The following is a 25,179-nucleotide window of genomic DNA, read 5'->3' on the forward strand; positions in this document are numbered from 1 at the left end:
TCCGCCTACTTGTTTGAAGAACAAGTTACAATCAAATGTAGGGCCAACTGCTTTCACACGCTAGCTACATCAATCTCCAGTACAGGCTTACATCACACACAAGTGGTCCAGCGCCAGAATCTTTGTAGGTTTCCTTTACACACAGTGTATACAGCACGCAGCATTAGTTCAAGCTTCTCTCACACAGAGAACGTGTACAACTCGGCCAGCAGCAGAGGCACACATCTCCTCACACAGACCAGGAAGAGCAGAGGTAGAAACAGAACAACCACCTGTCATACATACAATCTATGTACCACATGCATTAGCATTTAAAGATGCCAACATATGCCCAACAGAGACAGCAATAAAGCAAGCTTCTCTCACATACAAGTGAAAAAAGAGCACGCGTGCTGCTAACGTCCCTTACACACTGCACATACACATGGCCATCATAGACCGAAGAGGAGCAGAAAAGGCAGCAGTAAGGAAAATGTCACACACACTCAGGTAGGAATCAATCTGTCTCCCACACACAGCGCCATATGCAAGTGATGTGCAGTGAAGAAAAAGAACAAAGCACTATTCGCAAAGTCACGGCTCATCCATGGTAAAGGGGCAATTAAACATGGCTCAGAAAAGGGGGACCAGTGTGAAGGAATAGATCTAGTGGATGTGCGTGATTGTCCATTTCGCCTGTCACTTTATATTAACCGACTTCACTCCGCTCCAGATTCTCGCGAGAACACCATGATTAAGGCTCCCTGTTTCCCGTTTTTACTGATTTTTACAGATAAATACAGACAGAAAACAATTTATTTTCTTGTCTGTATTTATTTTTAAATGTGGGTAAAAACGGAAATTGAGTGCTTTATGAGTGATTGTAAATACACTTTGCAATGACTGCCAGGCCAATAACTGTGCAGATTGATGGGTAAAGGGGTTAAAAAACAAAGGAATTTTAGTAAAGAGGCTTTAACAGCAGTAGATATGCACAAGGCGGATACTGAAATGTGCATATTTTCATATAAGTATATTGACTTATCTTCTGTGGGTGTTCATATCATTGAAACCTGGCAGGCATTCAAGCATGAGTGTATATTTATTGGTTAAATAAATGTGGAAACAAACTAGTTTCAGCTTAAACTTTTTCACAAACCTGAAAATAAATATGGATAAATACAGATAAAGTTGACAAAAAATAAAGATGGATAAATACAGACGGGAAGGTCAAAAAAATAAATACCATAAAACCGAGAGCGCAACTCTACTGCCAGCACCCTCAAAGCGCGATGCTCATTCGCTCCTTGTGCCTCTCTGCAGATTTTGAATCACCCTGCTCGTGACATTTCTGCATAGTTAGCATGTCCCAGGGTGCCCTGAAGTAGCCGTCAAGTGACAGGTTGGCGCTACACAAAATACACATACACACAGTGATGGCAGGTTTTCAGAATGTTTCTACGGGCATGATAATACTGCACTTACCATGAAGGTCTCAGCGATCCCGTGCCCGAGGGCCCCGTAGTTGGCGTGGGGGGCAGCCAGCAGCCCGCTGTTAACTTCTGTAAATGTATATAAAAGAACACAAAATCTGTTAGGTTCCAGATGATCAACACGCTCTCTACAGAATAACTCTACAGCAGGCTCTGTGGAGAGAGGAGGGGTCAAGGAACTCACAAGTTCCTGATTATTCCTGACACACCCTCCCTCCCATCCTGAAAGGCCGTGCTCTCTTTGTGTACAGAGCTTCCTGATTTCCTGTGCCCAGGTATGCGCCAGACGACGCCACATAACCAGGGGAAACAAATGAAAATGCATTTATATAGCACTTGCTACTCGTGACGAGGCGTTAAAGCGCTTTATGACAAGTAGCACGTTACTCCAGAACTCAATGTTAGAGGCTAATTTTGTGGTTATTGCGATTAGTCGTGTGCCCTTTAGAAAAAGCACTGCATGCATTTACTCCAGTTACATTGTGATATATTAATAGCAGTTAGGTTTGATCATTAGAGGGGCTTATGTGGTTTTGGGTGAAAGGTTGGTGGGATAGACAGGCTGGTGTATAATAGGTAATTTTAGTTTTCAGGGATAGGGTTGTAAAGAGGAGAGGGTGTGATATATGAAATAGGGTTTTAGTCAATTTCAGAATTACAATGAGATGGATTAAGGAAGTCGTGAAACTGAGAGGAGGTTATACTGAGAAATAGAAGGCATACAGAGGATGGACGTTACGAAGAGGGTCACTGAGGAAAGGAAGGAGAGGAATCCATCCGAAGTACGTCAAGTTCAATTTTATGTTCAGGGTTTTAGAAGTATTAATGGGGGGAGTATCTCTGAGATAGCAAGCAACTGGAGGATGTAAGGTGTAGAAAGGAACAACATTAAAACGGCGCTCCATATCTGCATAACCATGTGATTCTGAGGTGTACACATCATTAAAACATTAAGAGCCCTAGCATGTTGCGTCCCTTGCTCACAAAATAGGAGTTATTTAGCACTGGCTGAGAGTGTAGCGCCAATGTGCAGCAATATTTGCATTCTGTTTGGTCACCTAATCCCATCCAAGTGTATGTTTGTGTATGTGGCTAAGATAGTAAATGCATTGTACATATAAGTGAAGGCGAGTGATGGAAACTTGTGGGTTCCATGTTGGAAGCCCATGACCTGTTCCTGGACATAAGATTGGGGAGATGTTGTTTTCCCAGCTAGTGGTAGTGTATCACCAGAGATGCAGGCCGGGGGAGACATAGACAGCAAAGAGAGGGCAAAGAGCCTATAGAAATGTCATTAGCTTCTTCATGTAGCACTGTCATTTGGTAGATGGTGAGAAGGTGTCTGTACTCTGTTGTTCACAGCGAGAAGGGTCTTTTAGGTAAAATCAATCTTCTGTCGCTTTCCTGATCACTGTCTTGTGTCTCTCAACAGCCAGGAGCAGATAGTTTACACTTCTTTTTTTTATCACTGTTGTGGGTGCTCCAGGCTGGAGACTACCCATCTGTGAGGAACATCATCCCACACAAAGGCTGTGTCAGCATAACTACATAGAGAAGTACTTGAAAAAGGAAGCCACCCGAAACCAGTTCTCCTGTGTGTAGAAATGTGAAAAGAAATGTGCTGATTTTCGGTGGAGTGAAGAGCCACTGTCTAGCCTATGGCTTGAAACCAGTAACTTACCTCACACAAGCTCATAAACAGCTCCGCAAATGCGGACGGATAAAGAGCAGGCTGTATTACATATGAATTGGTAACCCAGAGGCAAAAGGGTCTATGTCAGCAGTGAACCACTGAACTCCCAATGTTAATGGGTGACTACAGAAGAGGTAAATCATTTCTTTAAATAACAATCCAACTTTCTTACTAGATTGTATTTTTATTAAAATGTAAAAACAAGTCTTTGAATGGAGTCTGTAGCTGGTACATATTAAAAATGATAGATTAAAATGCATACTCTATACTCTTACTTTTCTTTTGTATCAGCTACAGCCTGATCAAGGACAATGTTGTATTGAGTCTACTCACTGGGGGAATAGGTCATTTCCAATGTTGCACATCTTCCACTCTTAAATATTACAACAGAGTAGAGGGAAAAGGAGGTTTACTAAAGACCAGGTCGTCCTCCTAGGTACAATTGCAAAAATGAAGCCAGTGTCTGGGTTCAGGGACCTGTCTTGTGTGTGGGCTATCTACCAGCAGTGTGTAGGTGTAGCCGTTCAGAAAGAAAATAATTTTTCTTTCTTGTTATCCCCTCACTCACCGGAGTTTCCTCACGGTGACATGCTTCATCATCGGGGTCATCCCAGTTCTCTACGAAAAGGGGCGTGCTGCGACTCTCGAGCTACGAAGGAGCACTATGAAGTGAAGGACTATGTGTGGTGAGAGTAAGTGGAGTGGATGTATGTGTGAGTGTTAAAAATACCGTGCTAGTGGGCCTCAATGTTTTATTCTGCTCCTAGACCGGTATGTTAAAAGTGGGGTTTGTACTGTAGACCAACCTGTGATGTGGGTTGGTTCAGTATCTGGTCAACATGTTTCACGCTACCCCTAGCGTTTCGTCAGGACCATACAGGGACCAGCCCTGTATAATACCACTCCTAAAAAACCTAGATTTAGGATTCAAATATTAAATTTAGTGCGAAAAAATATTTACAGTGATTGACGCTGTTCCAACTTGGTACACGCGTTGTTTTTGTTCATTGGTGAACCTGTAAAAGATATGAACAGAACAATGTTAAAAATTACTTTGCCCCTATCTCAGCCGAGATCGGGGTCTTTTAGTCCCTCAGGACGTGCAATTATCCATGCCCGTTCGTTCATGCACGTGGTTTATATGGTGTGAGTTTTTCCATACAAGGACGTGCATACTTTGGAGTCTGCTGTCTGTCGGCGATTGACACTGGAAGTGAAACTACCGTGAGAAATCGTGTCAAACATACAGAAAGTGACTTTACAGATAACAGTGAATACACAAATCAGACACACAAAAGGAGAAAAAGTCTTGTCAATAATTACATTTGTTGGTGCAAAATGGCACATCATGGTCTCATGGGGGGGCGGTATCGCCTCGTTGGAAACAATGCTAAATAGTTATTAAAGGTGTAAAAACAAAGTTAGTATTCTAAAGTTTCTACTCTTCAGAGTACGAGTCTCATGTGCCCAAAAGAGTTCTTAGGTCTGGATGGATATAACTTACTTCCTGATCAGCAATGCCGCATGGTTTTACCTAGCTGCTTCCCCTTGGACCGCATCTTAAGGAATGGTCCGTGGGTCTGGGTTTTATAGGTCTTGACTTCCGGTTAGAAGAGACTAGAATGTTGTAGCGGCCATCTTTGGAGGATGTAAATTGACCTAGTTTGGGTCTTTTTACTATTCCCATTTTGCAATAGGCCTAGTCACTAGATTGCATTGTTTACATGGGGATTTTTGCAGTTACGTGTGGGGTTTCTCAAGGAGTTCTAGTTCGAGATTTAAATGGTTTGAAAATGTCATCTATTCAAGACACCCCATGGTATGTCATCGTTCAATCCTCTGGTATCCGTCTGGAGTTTAAAAACCCAGCGCTGTTCACGTTCGTGAAGGACTTTCTCAAGGTTTTCTCTGTTTTTTACACATTCCAAGACAACCCATTTCAGATCGTTCGGGGTGTGATTTCTCTCGATGAAGTGGTTGGTCATTCGGGTTGTTGACTTTTTACAGCGGATATTGCTTCTGTGCTCTACAATCCTGGTGCTTACTTTCCTTGTTGTCATGCCAACATAGTGCAGGTTGCATGTGCATGTGATCAAATACACCACTCCACTTGTGTTGCAGTTGGAGAATTCTTTGAGTTGCCATGTGGTGTTGTTGTTAAAAGTGATTTTTTTGGTTACTGAGGTTAGATGACATACGCTACAGTTGTTGCACGGGTAGTGTCCGTTCGGAAGTGGTTGCAGTCTGTTCGTGTTTTCTGTTGGTTTTGGTCTCGTGTGTACCAAAAAGTCCTTCAGATTCCTTCCTCTTCTGTGACTAAACATCGGTTTGGGGATGTTTAGTTCTCCACTGTTCAGAATTGTCCAATGTTTATTCACGATCTTGCTCACTTGGTCAGATACTTTGTCGAAAGTCGTGATGCAGATTGGTCTCTCACTGTTAGTTGGTTGTGCTGTTTTCGGTTCCAAGAGAGCCTCTCTGTTGTTGTTGCTTGCTCTTTTGCATGCCTTTTGTACCATTTTCTTCGGGTAGTTCCTTTGTTGTAGTTTTATGCTTAGTTCCTCTGCTTGGGATAGATAATCTGATTTATAAGAACAATTTCTTCTTAGTCGGAGAAATTGTCCGAAGGGGAGGTTTTGTTTGAGGTGTCTCGGATGGAAACTGTTAAAGGTAAGGAGACAGTTTCTGGAGGTAGGTTTGTGATGTGTTGTAGTTATCAACATTCCGTCTCTTGCCCAAATATTCAGATCCAGAAACACCAGATGGCTCCTGCTCATGGTGTTAGTGAATTTTAAGAATGGATCTTGTTCATTCAGCCATTCGCAGAATCTCAATGCCTCTTCCTCATTGCCGTTCCATATCAACAGAATGTCGTCGATATAACGTTTCCATAGTTTTATGTGGTCCATGTGGGGGTTGGTGGCGGTTAGGATTTTCTTTTTCTCTAGTTGATGGACATACAGTCCCGCTATGCTCGGCGCAAAGGTGCTGCCCATACTGGTCCCATGTTGTTGACGATATAGGGTTTCTTCAAATCGGAAGAAATTTTCTGTGAGCGCTAGCCTGCAGCATTCCAGTACCACATGTCTGGGTGCGTGATATGTCCACTCCTCCTCAAACAGAACTTCTTCCAAGATTTCCAATGTCTCCTTGTGCGGTAAGCTCGTGTAAAGACTCTCCACATCTAGACTTATCAAAATGCTAGATGTGGGGTCAAAAGATGTTCCTTTCAAAAGGCATAGTACGTCTTTAGTATCTTTCTAACTACTGGCCTTCGAAAAAGCTGTGATGAAGGATGTAAGAGAATTGGATCCTAACACCATAAAAGTCTTCAAGAACACAAGTAATCTGGAGTTCGAAGCGATCCGGGAACTATCAAATAACCACTCAATAACAATAAAACCGGCGGACAAGGGAGGAGCAATAGTCTTGCAAGACACCGAAAAATACAGACAGGAATGTCTTCGACTCCTGGCCGATACAAGGAATTACATCATCATTAAGGAAGATCCTACAGAGAAAATAAGAATCAGCATAGCACACCTTATTGAGGAAAGTCTGGTGAATGACTGGATAGATAAGAAAGAATCCAAATTCTTAGTCAACACTAAACCAGTCATCCCATACTTCTATACAATCCCGAAGATCCATAAACGCATGGAAGACCCCCCAGGAAGGCCAATAGTCTCTGGTATAGGGTCTGTGCTGGAACCGGTATCAAGATATGCGGACGCCTTTCTCCGTCCCATTGTTCAGAAAACAGACACGTATCTGAAAGATACTAAAGACGTACTATGCCTTTTGAAAGGAACATCTTTTGACCCCACATCTAGCATTTTGATAAGTCTAGATGTGGAGAGTCTTTACACGAGCTTACCGCACAAGGAGACATTGGAAATCTTGGAAGAAGTTCTGTTTGAGGAGGAGTGGACATATCACGCACCCAGACATGTGGTACTGGAATGCTGCAGGCTAGCGCTCACAGAAAATTTCTTCCGATTTGAAGAAACCCTATATCGTCAACAACATGGGACCAGTATGGGCAGCACCTTTGCGCCGAGCATAGCGGGACTGTATGTCCATCAACTAGAGAAAAAGAAAATCCTAACCGCCACCAACCCCCACATGGACCACATAAAACTATGGAAACGTTATATCGACGACATTCTGTTGATATGGAACGGCAATGAGGAAGAGGCATTGAGATTCTGCGAATGGCTGAATGAACAAGATCCATTCTTAAAATTCACTAACACCATGAGCAGGAGCCATCTGGTGTTTCTGGATCTGAATATTTGGGCAAGAGACGGAATGTTGATAACTACAACACATCACAAACCTACCTCCAGAAACTGTCTCCTTACCTTTAACAGTTTCCATCCGAGACACCTCAAACAAAACCTCCCCTTCGGACAATTTCTCCGACTAAGAAGAAATTGTTCTTATAAATCAGATTATCTATCCCAAGCAGAGGAACTAAGCATAAAACTACAACAAAGGAACTACCCGAAGAAAATGGTACAAAAGGCATGCAAAAGAGCGAGCAACAACAACAGAGAGGCTCTCTTGGAACCGAAAACAGCACAACCAACTAACAGTGAGAGACCAATCTGCATCACGACTTTCGACAAAGTATCTGACCAAGTGAGCAAGATCGTGAATAAACATTGGACAATTCTGAACAGTGGAGAACTAAACATCCCCAAACCGATGTTTAGTCACAGAAGAGGAAGGAATCTGAAGGACTTTTTGGTACACACAAGACCAAAACCAACAGAAAACACGAACAGACTGCAACCACTTCCGAACGGACACTACCCGTGCAACAACTGTAGCGTATGTCATCTAACCTCAGTAACCAAAAAAATCACTTTTAACAACAACACCACATGGCAACTCAAAGAATTCTCCAACTGCAACACAAGTGGAGTGGTGTATTTGATCACATGCACATGCAACCTGCACTATGTTGGCATGACAACAAGGAAAGTAAGCACCAGGATTGTAGAGCACAGAAGCAATATCCGCTGTAAAAAGTCAACAACCCGAATGACCAACCACTTCATCGAGAGAAATCACACCCCGAACGATCTGAAATGGGTTGTCTTGGAATGTGTAAAAAACAGAGAAAACCTTGAGAAAGTCCTTCACGAACGTGAACAGCGCTGGGTTTTTAAACTCCAGACGGATACCAGAGGATTGAACGATGACATACCATGGGGTGTCTTGAATAGATGACATTTTCAAACCATTTAAATCTCGAACTAGAACTCCTTGAGAAACCCCACACGTAACTGCAAAAATCCCCATGTACACAATGCAATCTAGTGACTAGGCCTATTGCAAAATGGGAATAGTAAAAAGACCCAAACTAGGTCAATTTACATCCTCCAAAGATGGCCGCTACAACATTCTAGTCTCTTCTAACCGGAAGTCAAGACCTATAAAACCCAGACCCACGGACCATTCCTTAAGATGCGGTCCAAGGGGAAGCAGCTAGGTAAAACCATGCGGCATTGCTGATCAGGAAGTAAGTTATATCCATCCAGACCTAAGAACTCTTTTGGGCACATGAGACTCGTACTCTGAAGAGTAGAAACTTTAGAATACTAACTCTGTTTTTACACCTTTAATAACTTTTTAGCATTGTTTCCAACGAGGCGATACCGCCCCCCCATGAGACCATGATGTGCCATTTTGCACCAACAAATGTAATTATTGACAAGACTTTTTCTCCTTTTGTGTGTCTGATTTGTGTATTCACTGTTATCTGTAAAGTCACTTTCTGTATGTTTGACACGATTTCTCACGGTAGTTTCACTTCCAGTGTCAATCGCCGACAGACAGCAGACTCCAAAGTATGCACGTCCTTGTATGGAAAAACTCACACCATATAAACCACGTGCATGAACGAACGTGCATGGATAATTGCACGTCCTGAGGGACTAAAAGACCCCGATCTCGGCTGAGATAGGGGCAAAGTAATTTTTAACATTGTTCTGTTCATATCTTTTACAGGTTCACCAATGAACAAAAACAACGCGTGTACCAAGTTGGAACTGTCAATATAGAAAACAGTGGTCCTGGTTAGGTTTCAATTTGTATGCAATGTTCAGTATCTAACACATCAAAATAGCACCCACCAAAAATTCATTTATCATACTTAAGAAACTGAAAATGATATGTATACATTTAAACCAAGTGTATATTTTGTATGCATTTATTTATGCATAGTTCATATCAACGCTCTATTACTTTTACGAGCTTTGAGCATATATCCAATAACATGAATAACACATAAAAACTAAAATGCAATTATATAGTCATTACATTTCAAGTGTGCTCTCAGAAGAAAAAGGAAGGGGAAATGTGCAAGTTGTGAGGGACCGGGTAAAGGTGGTGTGACTGGTTCAAGAACATCACGTAGAAATCAAGATGCCTTTACACTCATTATGTACATGGTTCCAAAAATGCATCCGACATAGGTTAAAATTCATTAATTTCTTTATATCCTATGCTGTGCTAGTGTAGCGCGGTCTACGTTTCGACCCCCAAAGAACGCTGTACGGGTGATTATGGCCTCATGATGGGGTCTTCATCAGGACTGAGAGTTGTGAGAGCCTACAAAAATAATAGAGGAATTCATTACCTATTTAGAATAAAATGGGTGGGTGGGCTGAGTGCAATTAGTATTGAGTGACAAATTACGCACATCATCAAGACGGTAGAAATCTTTTCCGTCTGGGAGAGGGCCTGGTTGCGCTCCTGGGAAGTCTGTAAAAGAATTAAGACTGAGAATCAGTCACTAGCTAGCTAAGGCTGCTAGATGAAAGAAGGCTCATGGCTGAAATGGGGACTTACTTGTGGAACTGCTCCTGAAAGTTATATGCAGGTTGCTCCAGGCTTACGTCCTGTTATTCTTTATTAGGTGCGCTGTGTAGAAAGACATTCATAAAATGAATGAATACCCACACTGGTAGTTAACTGTTATTAATTCACAAGAAAAGACAAATGGCATTTAAATGCCCTGGGAAAACGTTCCAGAGCGTTAGGTTACTGTGCAATCTAATTTGAAAACCCAATTGTTACAGAGCGCCTAGACGCGCTGAGTCTATGTCGATTGGAAACATAGGTAGTTAACTGTTAATAATTCCCAAGAAAAGACAAATGGCATTTAAATGCCCTGGGAAAACATTGCAGAGCGTTGGGTTAATATGCAATCTAATTTAAAAACCCAATGGATGCAGAGCGTCTGGACGCGCTGAGTCCATGTCGATTAAAAACGGGTCAGATTTAGTTTAAATAAATCACACGGAAGTGTCATCTGGTATTTTACAAAGAAGTGGAGTGAACGGGTTAATATCAGGCATGTCCGCTGGTAAGTCAATTAAACGGAGACAGCAGCTTGACTTACTTAAAACGCGCCGTCCGTGATCCGACCTCTGGGGTTCTGGGCTTGGAATGAGCAACTCGCGGTGCAGCCGCTGGATTGCAATCAAGTTGGAGGCTCGACTTCAAAGGGCCAATCGTTTACAGAGACGGGGCGTGAAATGCCGGTTTTATCTAACGCGTCCTGCGTGGGCGAGGGACTCTCTACAAAGAGTATTATGTAGAGCGAACTACGGAGGGGGAGAGTCTGTAAAGTGTATCATTCAGTAGTGGTGAAGCTATTATCGTGGTAAAACCCATATTGACAAATGGGTGTCTGCCAACACGGGCTGATTATAATGTGACTGCATTTTATAAAAATAACAACAAATAATACGTTAGCTAATAACCAAAAAAAATAAATCCAATATATACATGTGGAAATCATTTTTCATTATTCAATGGCATTCAGAACACAGTTAAAAATATCCTTTTTCATTGAATGATGTTAGTATACTAAGTTGCCACTAAATGCTGTCCCAGTGTTAGCAGCCACTATGGGATTTTACCAATTTATCTTATACAGAGATGGAATTTATGGCCATGGAATCACATAACGGAACATGATTGGTTATGCGGGATTTTTGGCAGGAGGTAGGAGGTCAGTCTGGATTTAGTCCGGCCATTTGTGCATAGTTGGCATCCATCTCATTGAGTCCATGGCTCACCGTTTTGAATAGGTGCATCCATTTGCATTCCCTAATGTTCATTATAGAGTTCACATTGCCCCCACGTGGTCCCAAGGAGATTTTTTCTAGGACTAACCATCTCATTGATTCGGGGGTGTGGTTGTGTTCCTTGAAGTGATCCACAAGAGGTGCTCCAACTGTAGAGCATCGGATTCTGCTGGAGTGCTGGAAGATTCGATTCTTAACTTTCTGTTTGGTCTGGCCGACGTACATCAAATTGCAGGGGCACAGAATGGCGTAAATGACTCCGCTTGTGTTACAATTCGTGAAGGATTTGAGATCTATGGTTAGATCGTTGTACATCAGTTGTTTAGTTTCCCAGCAGGTGGGGCATGCCTTGCACGTTGTACATTTGAAATGCCCCACCACATCGGGAAGGTTCCACATCCTTTGTATGGTAGGCGCTGCAGGGCTGTCCAACATGGAGCGTACTACATGGTCCTTTATGCTTTTGGCTTTTTTAAAAGCATGCATCGGAGGGTCCGGGCAGTCTAGGGTGTCTGCAATAAGGTTCCAGTGTTGGTTCACTACTTTCCGTATTGCATTGCTCTTAGTGCAGAATGTGGTTACACAAATCATCCGTGATTTTGAGAGGTTGCGTATCTTTGGTGTCAAAAGGGATGCTCGGTCTTGGTACCAAGCTCTTTTCCGTGATCTTTTTACTAGACGTTGTGGATATCCCCTGTCCACAAGACGGTTGATTAGATCGTCAGATTCCTTAAAAAAGTCTTCTTTGAGGGAGCAATTCCTCCTGAGGCGGAGGAATTGACCGAATGGTAAATTGTCTCTCAGGGCCCTTGTATGATGACTGGTATACCTCAAAAGTGAATTACGCTCAGATGGTTTCCTGAAGAGGGTGGTGTAGAGATGATCCTTGTCCACTTTGATGGTAATATCGAGGAAGTCGATAGACTCAGTACTTGACGTCATGGTGAACTTTATGTCTTCTGACTGGGTATTCAGCCATGCTAAAAATGCATATAGAGAGCCGTCATCACCTGTCCAAATCATCAGGACATCATCAATATATCGATGCCAGGTGGAGATCATATCACGGTAAGGGTTCGTCGCTGCCATTATACAGTCTTGTTCATACTCAGACATATACAGAATTGCCAGGTCCGGTGCAAATGCAGCACCCATAGCAACTCCCTTGCTCTGGATGAAGAATTTGTTTTGAAAGATGAAGAAGTTTTTAGTCATTGCAATTTCCAGTAGGTCCACTATAAATTCTGTAGGGACTGTGACCGGTTGTTCGCGTCTATCAAGAACTCTCTTAATACAGTTTAATGCAGGTCTCTGAGGTATGCTGGTGTAAAGTGAAATAATATCCATCGTCACCAGAATTTGATTGGTCTTGTCGAAGGGTGTTTGATCTATGAAATTAATCACTTGCATAGTATCTCTGAGGTAAGTGGGGGTGGACTCAGCAAGTGGCTTTAGAAAAACGTCAACATATTTACATAGTGGTTCTAGAAGCGAACCGCATCCAGAAATGATAGGGCGTCCAGGTGGTTTGAGTGGGTCTTTGTGGACTTTAGGTAGTACATAAATTGTGGGTGTCCTTGGTTGTTCCACGTTGAGGTATAGTAGTTCTTTATTCGTGATAAACCCTAAGTCAAGGGCTTGCTTGGTAAGTGTTTGAATCTCCTTTCTGATTCCCGGGGTCGGGTCACCCATCACTGGTCTGTAGCTGATGCCATCCATCAATTGGGAGTGGATTTCTGATTTGTAATCCTCTGTGTTAAGCATGACAATGGATCCCCCCTTGTCTGCTGGTTTGATTACTATGGACTTGTTATTCTTGAGGGAGTCCAACGCTGTCTTTTCACCTGCTGTGATGTTGTATTTCACATATGACTTTTCATTTAATACCTTAAGGACATCCCTTAAGACCACGCTTTCATAGGTCAATATTTTGTGTGATACCGACGCCATACTTGGCATGAAGGTTGAAGGTGGTCGTAGATTGGTGAAGGCAGTGGCGGGTGCTAAGGGTTTGTTAGCAAAAAAGTTTTTTAGTCTGAGTTTTCTGAAGAATCCAGTCAATTCTGCTTGTATATTAAACCGATTTGGTTGTGATGTAGGTACAAATGATAGGCCCTTGCAGAGTATGTTTGATTCATTCTGTGTAAGTATGTGACTGGAAAGGTTGATGATGGGGCTGGTGTTAGGATTAATCCTCGGCACTACCACCTGTAGGTCTTCCTCCTGGTGGTTCTCTCCCCGTGGTCCTCGGGTTGGAATCTCACCTGCTTGTTGATTTGGCCTTGTTGCCTTCCACCATCCCAATTCTGCTGATTCTGGCCTCTGTTCGAGCGTCCGCTCCATGCCCCACCTCTGCCTCTTCCTCTCGGTGGTCGCCATTGGGTATCTCCTAAAAAAGGCGATTGGGGTCCACTCATGTGTTGCTGGGGGGGTTGGTACCATTGATCTTGCTGATTGTAATTACCACCTGGTTGGTTGCCCTCGTTCTCACTATCTCCACTGTATGATGAATCCGAGAAGTTGGTAAATCTTCTACCTCTATATCCACCACGTCCTCTGTTTTGGAAGCGACCTTGATTATCTTGTCTGTAATAATCAGGTTGTAGACCCCAATCGCCTTTTTTAGGAGATACCCAATGGCGACCACCGAGAGGAAGAGGCAGAGGTGGGGCATGGAGCGGACGCTCGAACAGAGGCCAGAATCAGCAGAATTGGGATGGTGGAAGGCAACAAGGCCAAATCAACAAGCAGGTGAGATTCCAACCCGAGGACCACGGGGAGAGAACCACCAGGAGGAAGACCTACAGGTGGTAGTGCCGAGGATTAATCCTAACACCAGCCCCATCATCAACCTTTCCAGTCACATACTTACACAGAATGAATCAAACATACTCTGCAAGGGCCTATCATTTGTACCTACATCACAACCAAATCGGTTTAATATACAAGCAGAATTGACTGGATTCTTCAGAAAACTCAGACTAAAAAACTTTTTTGCTAACAAACCCTTAGCACCCGCCACTGCCTTCACCAATCTACGACCACCTTCAACCTTCATGCCAAGTATGGCGTCGGTATCACACAAAATATTGACCTATGAAAGCGTGGTCTTAAGGGATGTCCTTAAGGTATTAAATGAAAAGTCATATGTGAAATACAACATCACAGCAGGTGAAAAGACAGCGTTGGACTCCCTCAAGAATAACAAGTCCATAGTAATCAAACCAGCAGACAAGGGGGGATCCATTGTCATGCTTAACACAGAGGATTACAAATCAGAAATCCACTCCCAATTGATGGATGGCATCAGCTACAGACCAGTGATGGGTGACCCGACCCCGGGAATCAGAAAGGAGATTCAAACACTTACCAAGCAAGCCCTTGACTTAGGGTTTATCACGAATAAAGAACTACTATACCTCAACGTGGAACAACCAAGGACACCCACAATTTATGTACTACCTAAAGTCCACAAAGACCCACTCAAACCACCTGGACGCCCTATCATTTCTGGATGCGGTTCGCTTCTAGAACCACTATGTAAATATGTTGACGTTTTTCTAAAGCCACTTGCTGAGTCCACCCCCACTTACCTCAGAGATACTATGCAAGTGATTAATTTCATAGATCAAACACCCTTCGACAAGACCAATCAAATTCTGGTGACGATGGATATTATTTCACTTTACACCAGCATACCTCAGAGACCTGCATTAAACTGTATTAAGAGAGTTCTTGATAGACGCGAACAACCGGTCACAGTCCCTACAGAATTTATAGTGGACCTACTGGAAATTGCAATGACTAAAAACTTCTTCATCTTTCAAAACAAATTCTTCATCCAGAGCAAGGGAGTTGCTATGGGTGCTGCATTTGCACCGGACCTGGCAATTCTGTATATGTCTGAGTATGAACAAGACTGTATAATGGCAGCGACGAACCCTTACCGTGATATGATCTCCACCTGGCATCGATATATTGATGATGTCCTGATGATTTGGACAGGTGATGACGGCTCTCTATATGCATTTTTAGCATGGCTGAATACCCAGTCAGAAGACATAAAGTTCACCATGACGTCAAGTACTGAGTCTATCGACTTCCTCGATATTACCATCAAAGTGGACAAGGATCATCTCTACACCACCCTCTTCAGGAAACCATCTGAGCGTAATTCACTTTTGAGGTATACCAGTCATCATACAAGGGCCCTGAGAGACAATTTACCATTCGGTCAATTCCTCCGCCTCAGGAGGAATTGCTCCCTCAAAGAAGACTTTTTTAAGGAATCTGACGATCTAATCAACCGTCTTGTGGACAGGGGATATCCACAACGTCTAGTAAAAAGATCACGGAAAAGAGCTTGGTACCAAGACCGAGCATCCCTTTTGACACCAAAGATACGCAACCTCTCAAAATCACGGATGATTTGTGTAACCACATTCTGCACTAAGAGCAATGCAATACGGAAAGTAGTGAACCAACACTGGAACCTTATTGCAGACACCCTAGACTGCCCGGACCCTCCGATGCATGCTTTTAAAAAAGCCAAAAGCATAAAGGACCATGTAGTACGCTCCATGTTGGACAGCCCTGCAGCGCCTACCATACAAAGGATGTGGAACCTTCCCGATGTGGTGGGGCATTTCAAATGTACAACGTGCAAGGCATGCCCCACCTGCTGGGAAACTAAACAACTGATGTACAACGATCTAACCATAGATCTCAAATCCTTCACGAATTGTAACACAAGCGGAGTCATTTACGCCATTCTGTGCCCCTGCAATTTGATGTACGTCGGCCAGACCAAACAGAAAGTTAAGAATCGAATCTTCCAGCACTCCAGCAGAATCCGATGCTCTACAGTTGGAGCACCTCTTGTGGATCACTTCAAGGAACACAACCACACCCCCGAATCAATGAGATGGTTAGTCCTAGAAAAAATCTCCTTGGGACCACGTGGGGGCAATGTGAACTCTATAATGAACATTAGGGAATGCAAATGGATGCACCTATTCAAAACGGTGAGCCATGGACTCAATGAGATGGATGCCAACTATGCACAAATGGCCGGACTAAATCCAGACTGACCTCCTACCTCCTGCCAAAAATCCCGCATAACCAATCATGTTCCGTTATGTGATTCCATGGCCATAAATTCCATCTCTGTATAAGATAAATTGGTAAAATCCCATAGTGGCTGCTAACACTGGGACAGCATTTAGTGGCAACTTAGTATACTAACATCATTCAATGAAAAAGGATATTTTTAACTGTGTTCTGAATGCCATTGAATAATGAAAAATGATTTCCACATGTATATATTGGATTTATTTTTTTTGGTTATTAGCTAACGTATTATTTGTTGTTATTTTTATAAAATGCAGTCACATTATAATCAGCCCGTGTTGGCAGACACCCATTTGTCAATATGGGTTTTACCACGATAATAGCTTCACCACTACTGAATGATACACTTTACAGACTCTCCCCCTCCGTAGTTCGCTCTACATAATACTCTTTGTAGAGAGTCCCTCGCCCACGCAGGACGCGTTAGATAAAACCGGCATTTCACGCCCCGTCTCTGTAAACGATTGGCCCTTTGAAGTCGAGCCTCCAACTTGATTGCAATCCAGCGGCTGCACCGCGAGTTGCTCATTCCAAGCCCAGAACCCCAGAGGTCGGATCACGGACGGCGCGTTTTAAGTAAGTCAAGCTGCTGTCTCCGTTTAATTGACTTACCAGCGGACATGCCTGATATTAACCCGTTCACTCCACTTCTTTGTAAAATACCAGATGACACTTCCGTGTGATTTATTTAAACTAAATCTGACCCGTTTTTAATCGACATGGACTCAGCGCGTCCAGACGCTCTGCATCCATTGGGTTTTTAAATTAGATTGCATATTAACCCAACGCTCTGCAATGTTTTCCCAGGGCATTTAAATGCCATTTGTCTTTTCTTGGGAATTAATAACAGTTAACTACCTATGTTTCCAATCGACATAGACTCAGCGCGTCTAGGCGCTCTGTAACAATTGGGTTTTCAAATTAGATTGCACAGTAACCTAACGCTCTGGAACGTTTTCCCAGGGCATTTAAATGCCATTTGTCTTTTCTTGTGAATTAATAACAGTTAACTACCAGTGTGGGTATTCATTCATTTTATGAATGTCTTTCTACACAGCGCACCTAATAAAGAATAACAGGACGTAAGCCTGGAGCAACCTGCATATAACTTTCAGGAGCAGTTCCACAAGTAAGTCCCCATTTCAGCCATGAGCCTTCTTTCATCTAGCAGCCTTAGCTAGCTAGTGACTGATTCTCAGTCTTAATTCTTTTACAGACTTCCCAGGAGCGCAACCAGGCCCTCTCCCAGACGGAAAAGATTTCTACCGTCTTGATGATGTGCGTAATTTGTCACTCAATACTAATTGCACTCAGCCCACCCACCCATTTTATTCTAAATAGGTAATGAATTCCTCTATTATTTTTGTAGGCTCTCACAACTCTCAGTCCTGATGAAGACCCCATCATGAGGCCATAATCACCCGTACAGCGTTCTTTGGGGGTCGAAACGTAGACCGCGCTACACTAGCACAGCATAGGATATAAAGAAATTAAGGAATTTTAACCTATGTCGGATGCATTTTTGGAACCATGTACATAATGAGTGTAAAGGCATCTTGATTTCTACGTGATGTTCTTGAACCAGTCACACCACCTTTACCCGGTCCCTCACAACTTGCACATTTCCCCTTCCTTTTTCTTCTGAGAGCACACTTGAAATGTAATGACTATATAATTGCATTTTAGTTTTTATGTGTTATTCATGTTATTGGATATATGCTCAAAGCTCGTAAAAGTAATAGAGCGTTGATATGAACTATGCATAAATAAATGCATACAAAATATACACTTGGTTTAAATGTATACATATCATTTTCAGTTTCTTAAGTATGATAAATGAATTTTTGGTGGGTGCTATTTTGATGTGTTAGATACTGAACATTGCATACAAATTGAAACCTAACCAGGACCACTGTTTTCTATATTGACATTTCCGGACCCAGGTCCTGGAGTTTGTAGGGTCAACCCCTTTCTCACTCATACCAAGTTGGAACAGCGTCAATCACTGTAAATATTTTTTCGCACTAAATTTAATATTTGAATCCTAAATCTAGGTTTTTTAGGAGTGGTATTATACAGGGCTGGTCCCTGTATGGTCCTGACGAAACGCTAGGGGTAGCGTGAAACATGTTGACCAGATACTGAACCAACCCACATCACAGGTTGGTCTACAGTACAAACCCCACTTTTAACATACCGGTCTAGGAGCAGAATAAAACATTGAGGCCCACTAGCACGGTATTTTTAACACTCACACATACATCCACTCCACTTACTCTCACCACACATAGTCCTTCACTTCATAGTGCTCCTTCGTAGCTCGAGAGTCGCAGCACGCCCCTTTTCGTAGAGAACTGGGATGACCCCGATGATGAAGCATGTCACCGTGAGGAAACTCCGGTGAGTGAGGGGATAACAAGAAAGAAAAATTCTTTTCTTTCTGAACGGCTACACCTACACACTGCTGGTAGATAGCCCACACACAAGACAGGTCCCTGAACCCAGACACTGGCTTCATTTTTGCAACTCTTAAATATTATGCATCCTACCTTGTGGAAGCAAGGTGCACTTAGCGATGACTTATTTAATATTTAAAATCACGTTTTCCTAACTTTTAAAATGACACCTAGTGTATAGGCTCATAAGCAAACGCCATCATTTTAGAGGGAAAAATTACGTTCTCATGGTGGAATATGCTGCTGTTTAGCAGTGAAAGTATTCTTTAACACTCCCCAAAAATCTTTGCTAACTGGGATAATGAAGAGAGATATTTGGAAGATTTTTGAGCAGGAACTTTATTGACCACTGAGAACACACCTCTATTCTTTTTCATTTAAATGCAAATGTGGCCTATGTTGATGGTCTTTTCACGTCTTTCAAGGTGGTTATACATTCTTGCAGTAGATGTAGGTGTCTCCATTGAACAATTGCAGCAGTCAGGCTGCACAATTCAAGCGCATCACACTGTTATCGTGCAACTAACTATCCATGTACCTGTATTTGCAAATTTGGGCTGCATGGTTGCTTTTCCATGTTGCCTTAAAGATGCTTAAAGAAGCTCTGAAAACCAACATCGCCATGGCCATTCGGAATTGAGGACAAACTTCTGTGTTTAAATACCTCAACTTCGAAAGGAGTTACGAAATCAGTGTGATTTCACGCCAGTATGTCAAACAAGCATTTGCAATGCAATAGGTCTCGCATTCATGAGGGTTTAAGCCATTGGCAATGTAAATGATAATGCCTTTTATTTATGTGTTCACAGATCCTGAACGCGGTGCATAAACACTGTTTGTAGGTTTTGTAAATATATCAATGAAAGGCATTCTCATTTACAATGTCAATAACGTAAACTATTGCAAATGCAAGAGCTTTGCGGCACCCACGCTTTAGCTTTACACATCTTAAGCTAAACCAAGGGTGCCGCAATAGCTTTAAAAGTAAAGCAATAGAAAAAAAAGGTTTTTTGTTGCTTTACTTATGAGACAATTGCGGCACCCGCACTTTAGCTTAAAATGTTTAAAGCTGAAGCATGGGTGTTGCCATGTAAAAAAAGAAAAAGAAATTAAATAAAAAAGTAAGTCAAGCAGCTGCATTGGGACAACAAATAAGAACTCAAAGTGTGGCCACCATTATGCTAGCAGAGGCATGCAGCACTGGAAACATTTGAAAAGAAGCAAAGAGGGAAAGCATGACAAAGCTTTTTGAGAAAATAGTGCTGGGAGGCTGTAATTAAAGCCCACTGAGTAACAACACATTTAACAGGTGATGTTCTCATGGGAGGTTCCAAAATAAGAAAACGTGGTACTAAGGAGGGGCTACTAAGCCGATTAGCCAATGAAAAATCACAGATTCAAAAGGACAATGGCACAAGGCAATACAAAATATGAACGGGGAGTGGGTGGAGCTTCAAGTCCCTAAAAACAACATGCCTCGCAGAGCAGCTCATGCACTGCCCAGGCTCGACCTAAAAAACGACTTGGAAATGGGTCCCTATAGGGCTCTATTTTCATGTCCCTAAATTAACCCTTTCGGTGCTCATGACAGAATGGTTTAGTCATGAGTACCGGAGTAACTGTGCTCATGACAGAACCATTCCTTCATGAGGATAGGGGCAGGAAATCCCACTGCTACAAACAGCAGAGGGATTTCAATTTTTTTGTGCCTCAGGAGATGGGGAAGAGCTTCCCCAACCTCCCGAGGCCAAGCCCATGGCGCACTGTCGTCATTACATTGAAAACGAAACTGAAACGGACTTTCAGTTTCAGTGCTCGTGGGGCTATCTCTGCCCCCGAGCACTGTAAAACTTGGAAGAGGTTTTGTTGGAAAGGGGAGACTCTCCCCTTTCCAATGGTACCCTTCCCTAGTGGATCCCTGCTTGGGGGATCACCCAAGGAGTGCGATCCCCAAGCAGGGATCCATTCACTAGTACCAGGGAGGGGGGAGAGGCCTCTTGGGCAAGGGCGTTTGCTCCCCCATTGTGCTTTGGGCATACCAGTCTTTCTGCCCCCTCCTGGGGGGGCATATGGGGGCAGGAGCCCCCAATCTGCCCCACCAGGGGGCAGAAAGCCCACTAGGGCCAGGGATTTTTTCCTCAAAAATTTACTTAGGGTGGGGGCTGCCCAAAACGGGCATGCCAATGCCCCCACACCCTCTCACCAAAAGTACAGACTTTCTGCCTCCCCCTGGGAGGCAGATGGGGGCAGTAGCCCCCAATATGCCCCCGCTCGGGGGGCAAAAAGCCCACTAGACGCCAGGGATTTCTTTTAGGCAAATTAAATTAGGGTGGGGGCTGCCCAAAACGGGCATGCCAATGCCCCCACCCCCACCCCACCACAATTACAGCCTTTCTGCCTGGGGGCAGAAAGCCCACTTGAAAGCAGGGATTTTTTTTGTATTCATGTAGGGGTGGGGGCTGCCCAAAATGGGCATGACAATACCCCCCCACAGAGAAATTCCAGTCTTGACCGCCCCCTGGGAGGGGGCAGAGGGGGCAGTGTCCCCTGATCTGCCCCGGGGCAGAAAGCCCACTAGGCACCAGCGATTAAGCAGGTTTTTTATATGTGTGGGGAGCTGCCCACACCCCCCAAAAAATAGCCACATTCTTTCTGCCCCCCCTTGGGGCCATATCAGGGCAAACTCCCCCGACACTTCCCCTCAGGGCGGCAGGAAGCCCACAAAGCACAGACTTATTTTAAGTGATGTGCCTACCTGTGGGTTTTGGGCCCTAGCACAAGGTATGGCTTGCATGGGTCTCCGAACATTTCCCTACTGAGAATCCCCTGCAAACCTCAAATTTAGATGAAAACATCACTTTTTTTCTGAAATTTCAGTGTGGGAAAGTTTTGGGATCTGCGTGGATCCTCAAATTTCCTTCTACACAGCATTCCCCCAGGTCTCCTGATGCAAATGGTGCCTCACTTGCGTGGGTGGGTCAAGTACCAACTACAGGCAAGGGCCCAAAACCTATTGAGGCAACATCAAAATTACCTATCACAAAACAACCTGGTTTTGCAAGGGGGGTCCCATGAGTTTTTAGCCCCAGGCTCGGCGGCCACCTACAGAAACCTACCAAACCCACACATTTCTGAAAACTACACGCACGGGGGACTCTACCAAGGTATGGCTTGCGTGGATCCACCAACATTTCACTACCCAGAATCCCCTGCAATTTTGTTGAAAAAAATATTTTTTTTCTCTCATTTCTGTATGGGAAAGTTGTGGGTTCAAAGGACTGACACAAATTTCCTACCACCCAGCGTTCCCCCAGGTCTCCCGATAAAAATGGTCCCTCACTTGTGTGGCTAGGCATAGTGGCTGCAACAGGAAATAGCCCAAATCATACTGTGGAGACTTCAAAATTACCTATAACAAAACTACTTGGTTTTGGGGGGGGCACCTGGGGTTTGAGCACCAGGCTCGCGTCATCTAGGGAAACCTACTTAACCCACACATTTCTGAAAACTAGATACCCTGGGAAACCCAATGAGCTATGGCTTGCGTGGATACCCCAAGGTTTCCATACCCAAAATCCCCTGTAAACCTCAAATTTATCTGAAAAAAACATGTTTTCCACATACTTTTGTGTGGAATCACCGTGACGGCACAAATGTCCTACCCTACAGCATTCTCCTTAGTGTCCTGAGTAAAATGATACCTCACTTGTGTGGGTGTCAAATGTAGAATTGGCTAAAAACTATTTTTTTTAAATGTAGCGCTTAGAATTCTCTGTGTTATACTCTTATTCCCTATGTTTTGGGCTCTTCCCAGTCACAGTCCGTTGCTCCACCCACACAAGTGAGGTATCATTTTACTCTGGAAATTGGCGGGAACCGCTCTGGGGTAGGACATTTGTGCCGGCATGATGATTCCACCCAAAAATATGTGGGAAATGTGTTTTTTTCAGCTAAATTGTAGGTTTGCGGGGCATTCTGGGTAGGAAAACTTTGGGGGATCCACGCAAGCCATACCTCCCTGGACTCCCCCAGGTGTCTAGTTTGCAGATATGTGTGGGTTTGGTAGTTTTCCAAGATAGTCGCCAAGTCCAGGGCCAAAAACCCTGGTGACCCCTCTTGCAAAACCAGGTTGTTTTGTGATAGGCCATTTTGATGTCTCCTCAATACGATTTGGGCCTTTACCTGTAACGGGTACTTGACCCACCCACGCGAGAGAGGTATGATTTTTATCGTGAGACCTGGGGGAACGCTGGGAGGTAGGAAATTTGTGAATCCACGTAGATTCCAGAACATTTCCAATACAGAAATTGAGAAAAAAGTGATTTTTCCAGCTAGATTTGAGGTTTGCAAGGCATTCTGGGTAGGAAAACATTGGGGGACTCATGCAAGCCATACCTCGCTGGCCTCCCCAGGGTGTCTAGATTTTAGAAATGTGTGGGTTTGGTTGGTTTCCCAAGAAGACCAACGAGACCGGGGCCAAAAACCCAGGTGACTCCCCTTGCAGAACCAGGTTGTTTTGTGATAGGTTATTTTGATGTCTCCTCAATACGTTTTGGGTACTTGACCCACCCACGCGACTGAGGTACCATTTTTATCGAGAGACCTGGGGGAACGGTGGGTGGTAGGAAATTTGTGGATCCAGACAGACTCCAGAACTTTTCCACACAGAAATTAGAGAAAAAAGTGATTTTTTCAGCGAAATTTGAGGTTTGCAGGGGGTTCTGGGTAGGAGAATGTTGGGGGACCCATGCAAGCCATACCTTGCTGGACTCCGCTGGGTGTCTAGTTTCCAGAAATGTATGGGTCTGGTGGGTTTCCCTTGATGGCCGCTGAGCCCCGGGCCAAAAACTCATGGGACCCGCCTTGCAAAACCAGGTTGGTTTGTGATAGGTAATTTTGATGTAGCCTCAATAGGTTTTGGGCCCTTGCCTGTAGCGGGTACTTTACCCACCCACACAAGTAAGGTACCATTCTTTTTTAAACACTTTGGGGACCGCGGGGTAGGTGGAATTTTGTGCATCCACGCAGATTACAGAACTTTCCACCACAGAAACGTGAGGAACATTTATTTTTGGGGACAATTTGTTAGGTTTGTAAGGGATTCTGGGTAACAGAACCTAGTGAGAGCCAGTCAAGTCACCCCATCCTGAATTGCCCTGGGTGTCTAGTTTTCAAAAATGTATAGGTTTGATAGGTTTCCCTAGGTGTAGGGAGAGCTAGGGTTCAAAAACTACACCTAGGCACTTTGCAAAAACAGGGTCATTTTTCACTGTGAAAATGTGGTGTGTCCATGGTGCGTTTTGGGTTGTTTCCTGCCATGGGCACTAGGCCTACCCACTCAAGTGAGGTACCATAATTCTTGGAAGACTTTGGGGAACGCATGGTGGGTGGAATTTTGTGGATCCACACAGATTCCAGAACTTTCCATCACAGAAATGTGAGGGAAATGTGTTTTTTGGACACATTTTTAGGTTTGCAAGGGATTCTGGGTAACAGAACCTAGTGAGAGTCCGTCAAGTTACCCCACCCTGGATTTCCCTGGGTGTCTAGTTTTCAAAAATGTATAGGTTTGATAGGTTTCCCTAGGTGTAGGGAGAGCTAGGGTTAAAAAACTACAGCTAGGCACTTTGCAAAAAAGGGTAATTTTTCATTGTGAAAATGTGGTGTGTCCACGTTGCGTTTTGAGCAGTTTCCTCTCGTGGGCATTTGGCCTACCCACACAAGTGAGGTACCATTTTTATCAGGAGACGTAGGGTAACACAGACTTGTAGAGCAACTGGAATTACGTATTGACTTTCAATGCATTTCTGCCTTCCAAATGAAAGACAATGTGTAAAAAATAAGTCATTTTGAAAAATTACCTATAATTCTCATGCTATTATGGGTATTTCCAATTTCGGAAATATGCAAATATCTATCTACTGTTTCTAAACTCTATATTTTGTTCCCATTTCAGAAATAAATAGGCGTCTTTCATACCTATTTTCCGATGAATACATTTCCCCAGAATATTTGCTATATACCCAGTACATAATAAAAAACTATTGCAAGTCGCATCTCAGTTATTGGCTCTGGGTTCGTCGGGTTCTCGGTGAACCTACAAGTCCTATATATCCCCACAACCAGGAAGGTCCAGCGGATGTAACAGTATATTGGTTTCAAACAGCTATGATAATTATAAGAAGTTACAGGTGAAAACATTGAAACAAATGGCTGTTTTTTTCAACTTTTCCTATATTCATCGGTTAGTTTCTATAAAGAAACCTTGAAGGATCTACACAAATGACCCCTTGCTGAATTCAGAATTTGGTCTACTTTTTGAA

The 25,179-nt window shown here is 43.4% G+C and overlaps 1 protein-coding gene across 5 annotated transcripts in view; it reads right to left on the minus strand.

Moving 5' to 3' along the window:
• ATP13A2 (ATPase cation transporting 13A2) overlaps positions 1-25,179 on the minus strand; it is an 831,233-nt gene that overhangs the window by 493,361 nt on the left and 312,693 nt on the right. For all 5 annotated transcript variants that reach the window (XM_086921931.1, XM_086921933.1, XM_086921932.1 and 2 more), the window contains one exon: positions 1,465-1,541. In XM_086921931.1, coding sequence (XP_086778057.1) covers positions 1,465-1,541 — 77 coding nt within the window. The remainder of the gene's footprint in view (positions 1-1,464; positions 1,542-25,179) is intronic.

The sequence above is a fragment of the Lissotriton vulgaris genome, chromosome 5 (assembly GCF_964263255.1).
Source record: "Lissotriton vulgaris chromosome 5, aLisVul1.2, whole genome shotgun sequence".
In the NCBI taxonomy this organism is placed as follows: Eukaryota; Metazoa; Chordata; class Amphibia; order Caudata; family Salamandridae; genus Lissotriton; species Lissotriton vulgaris.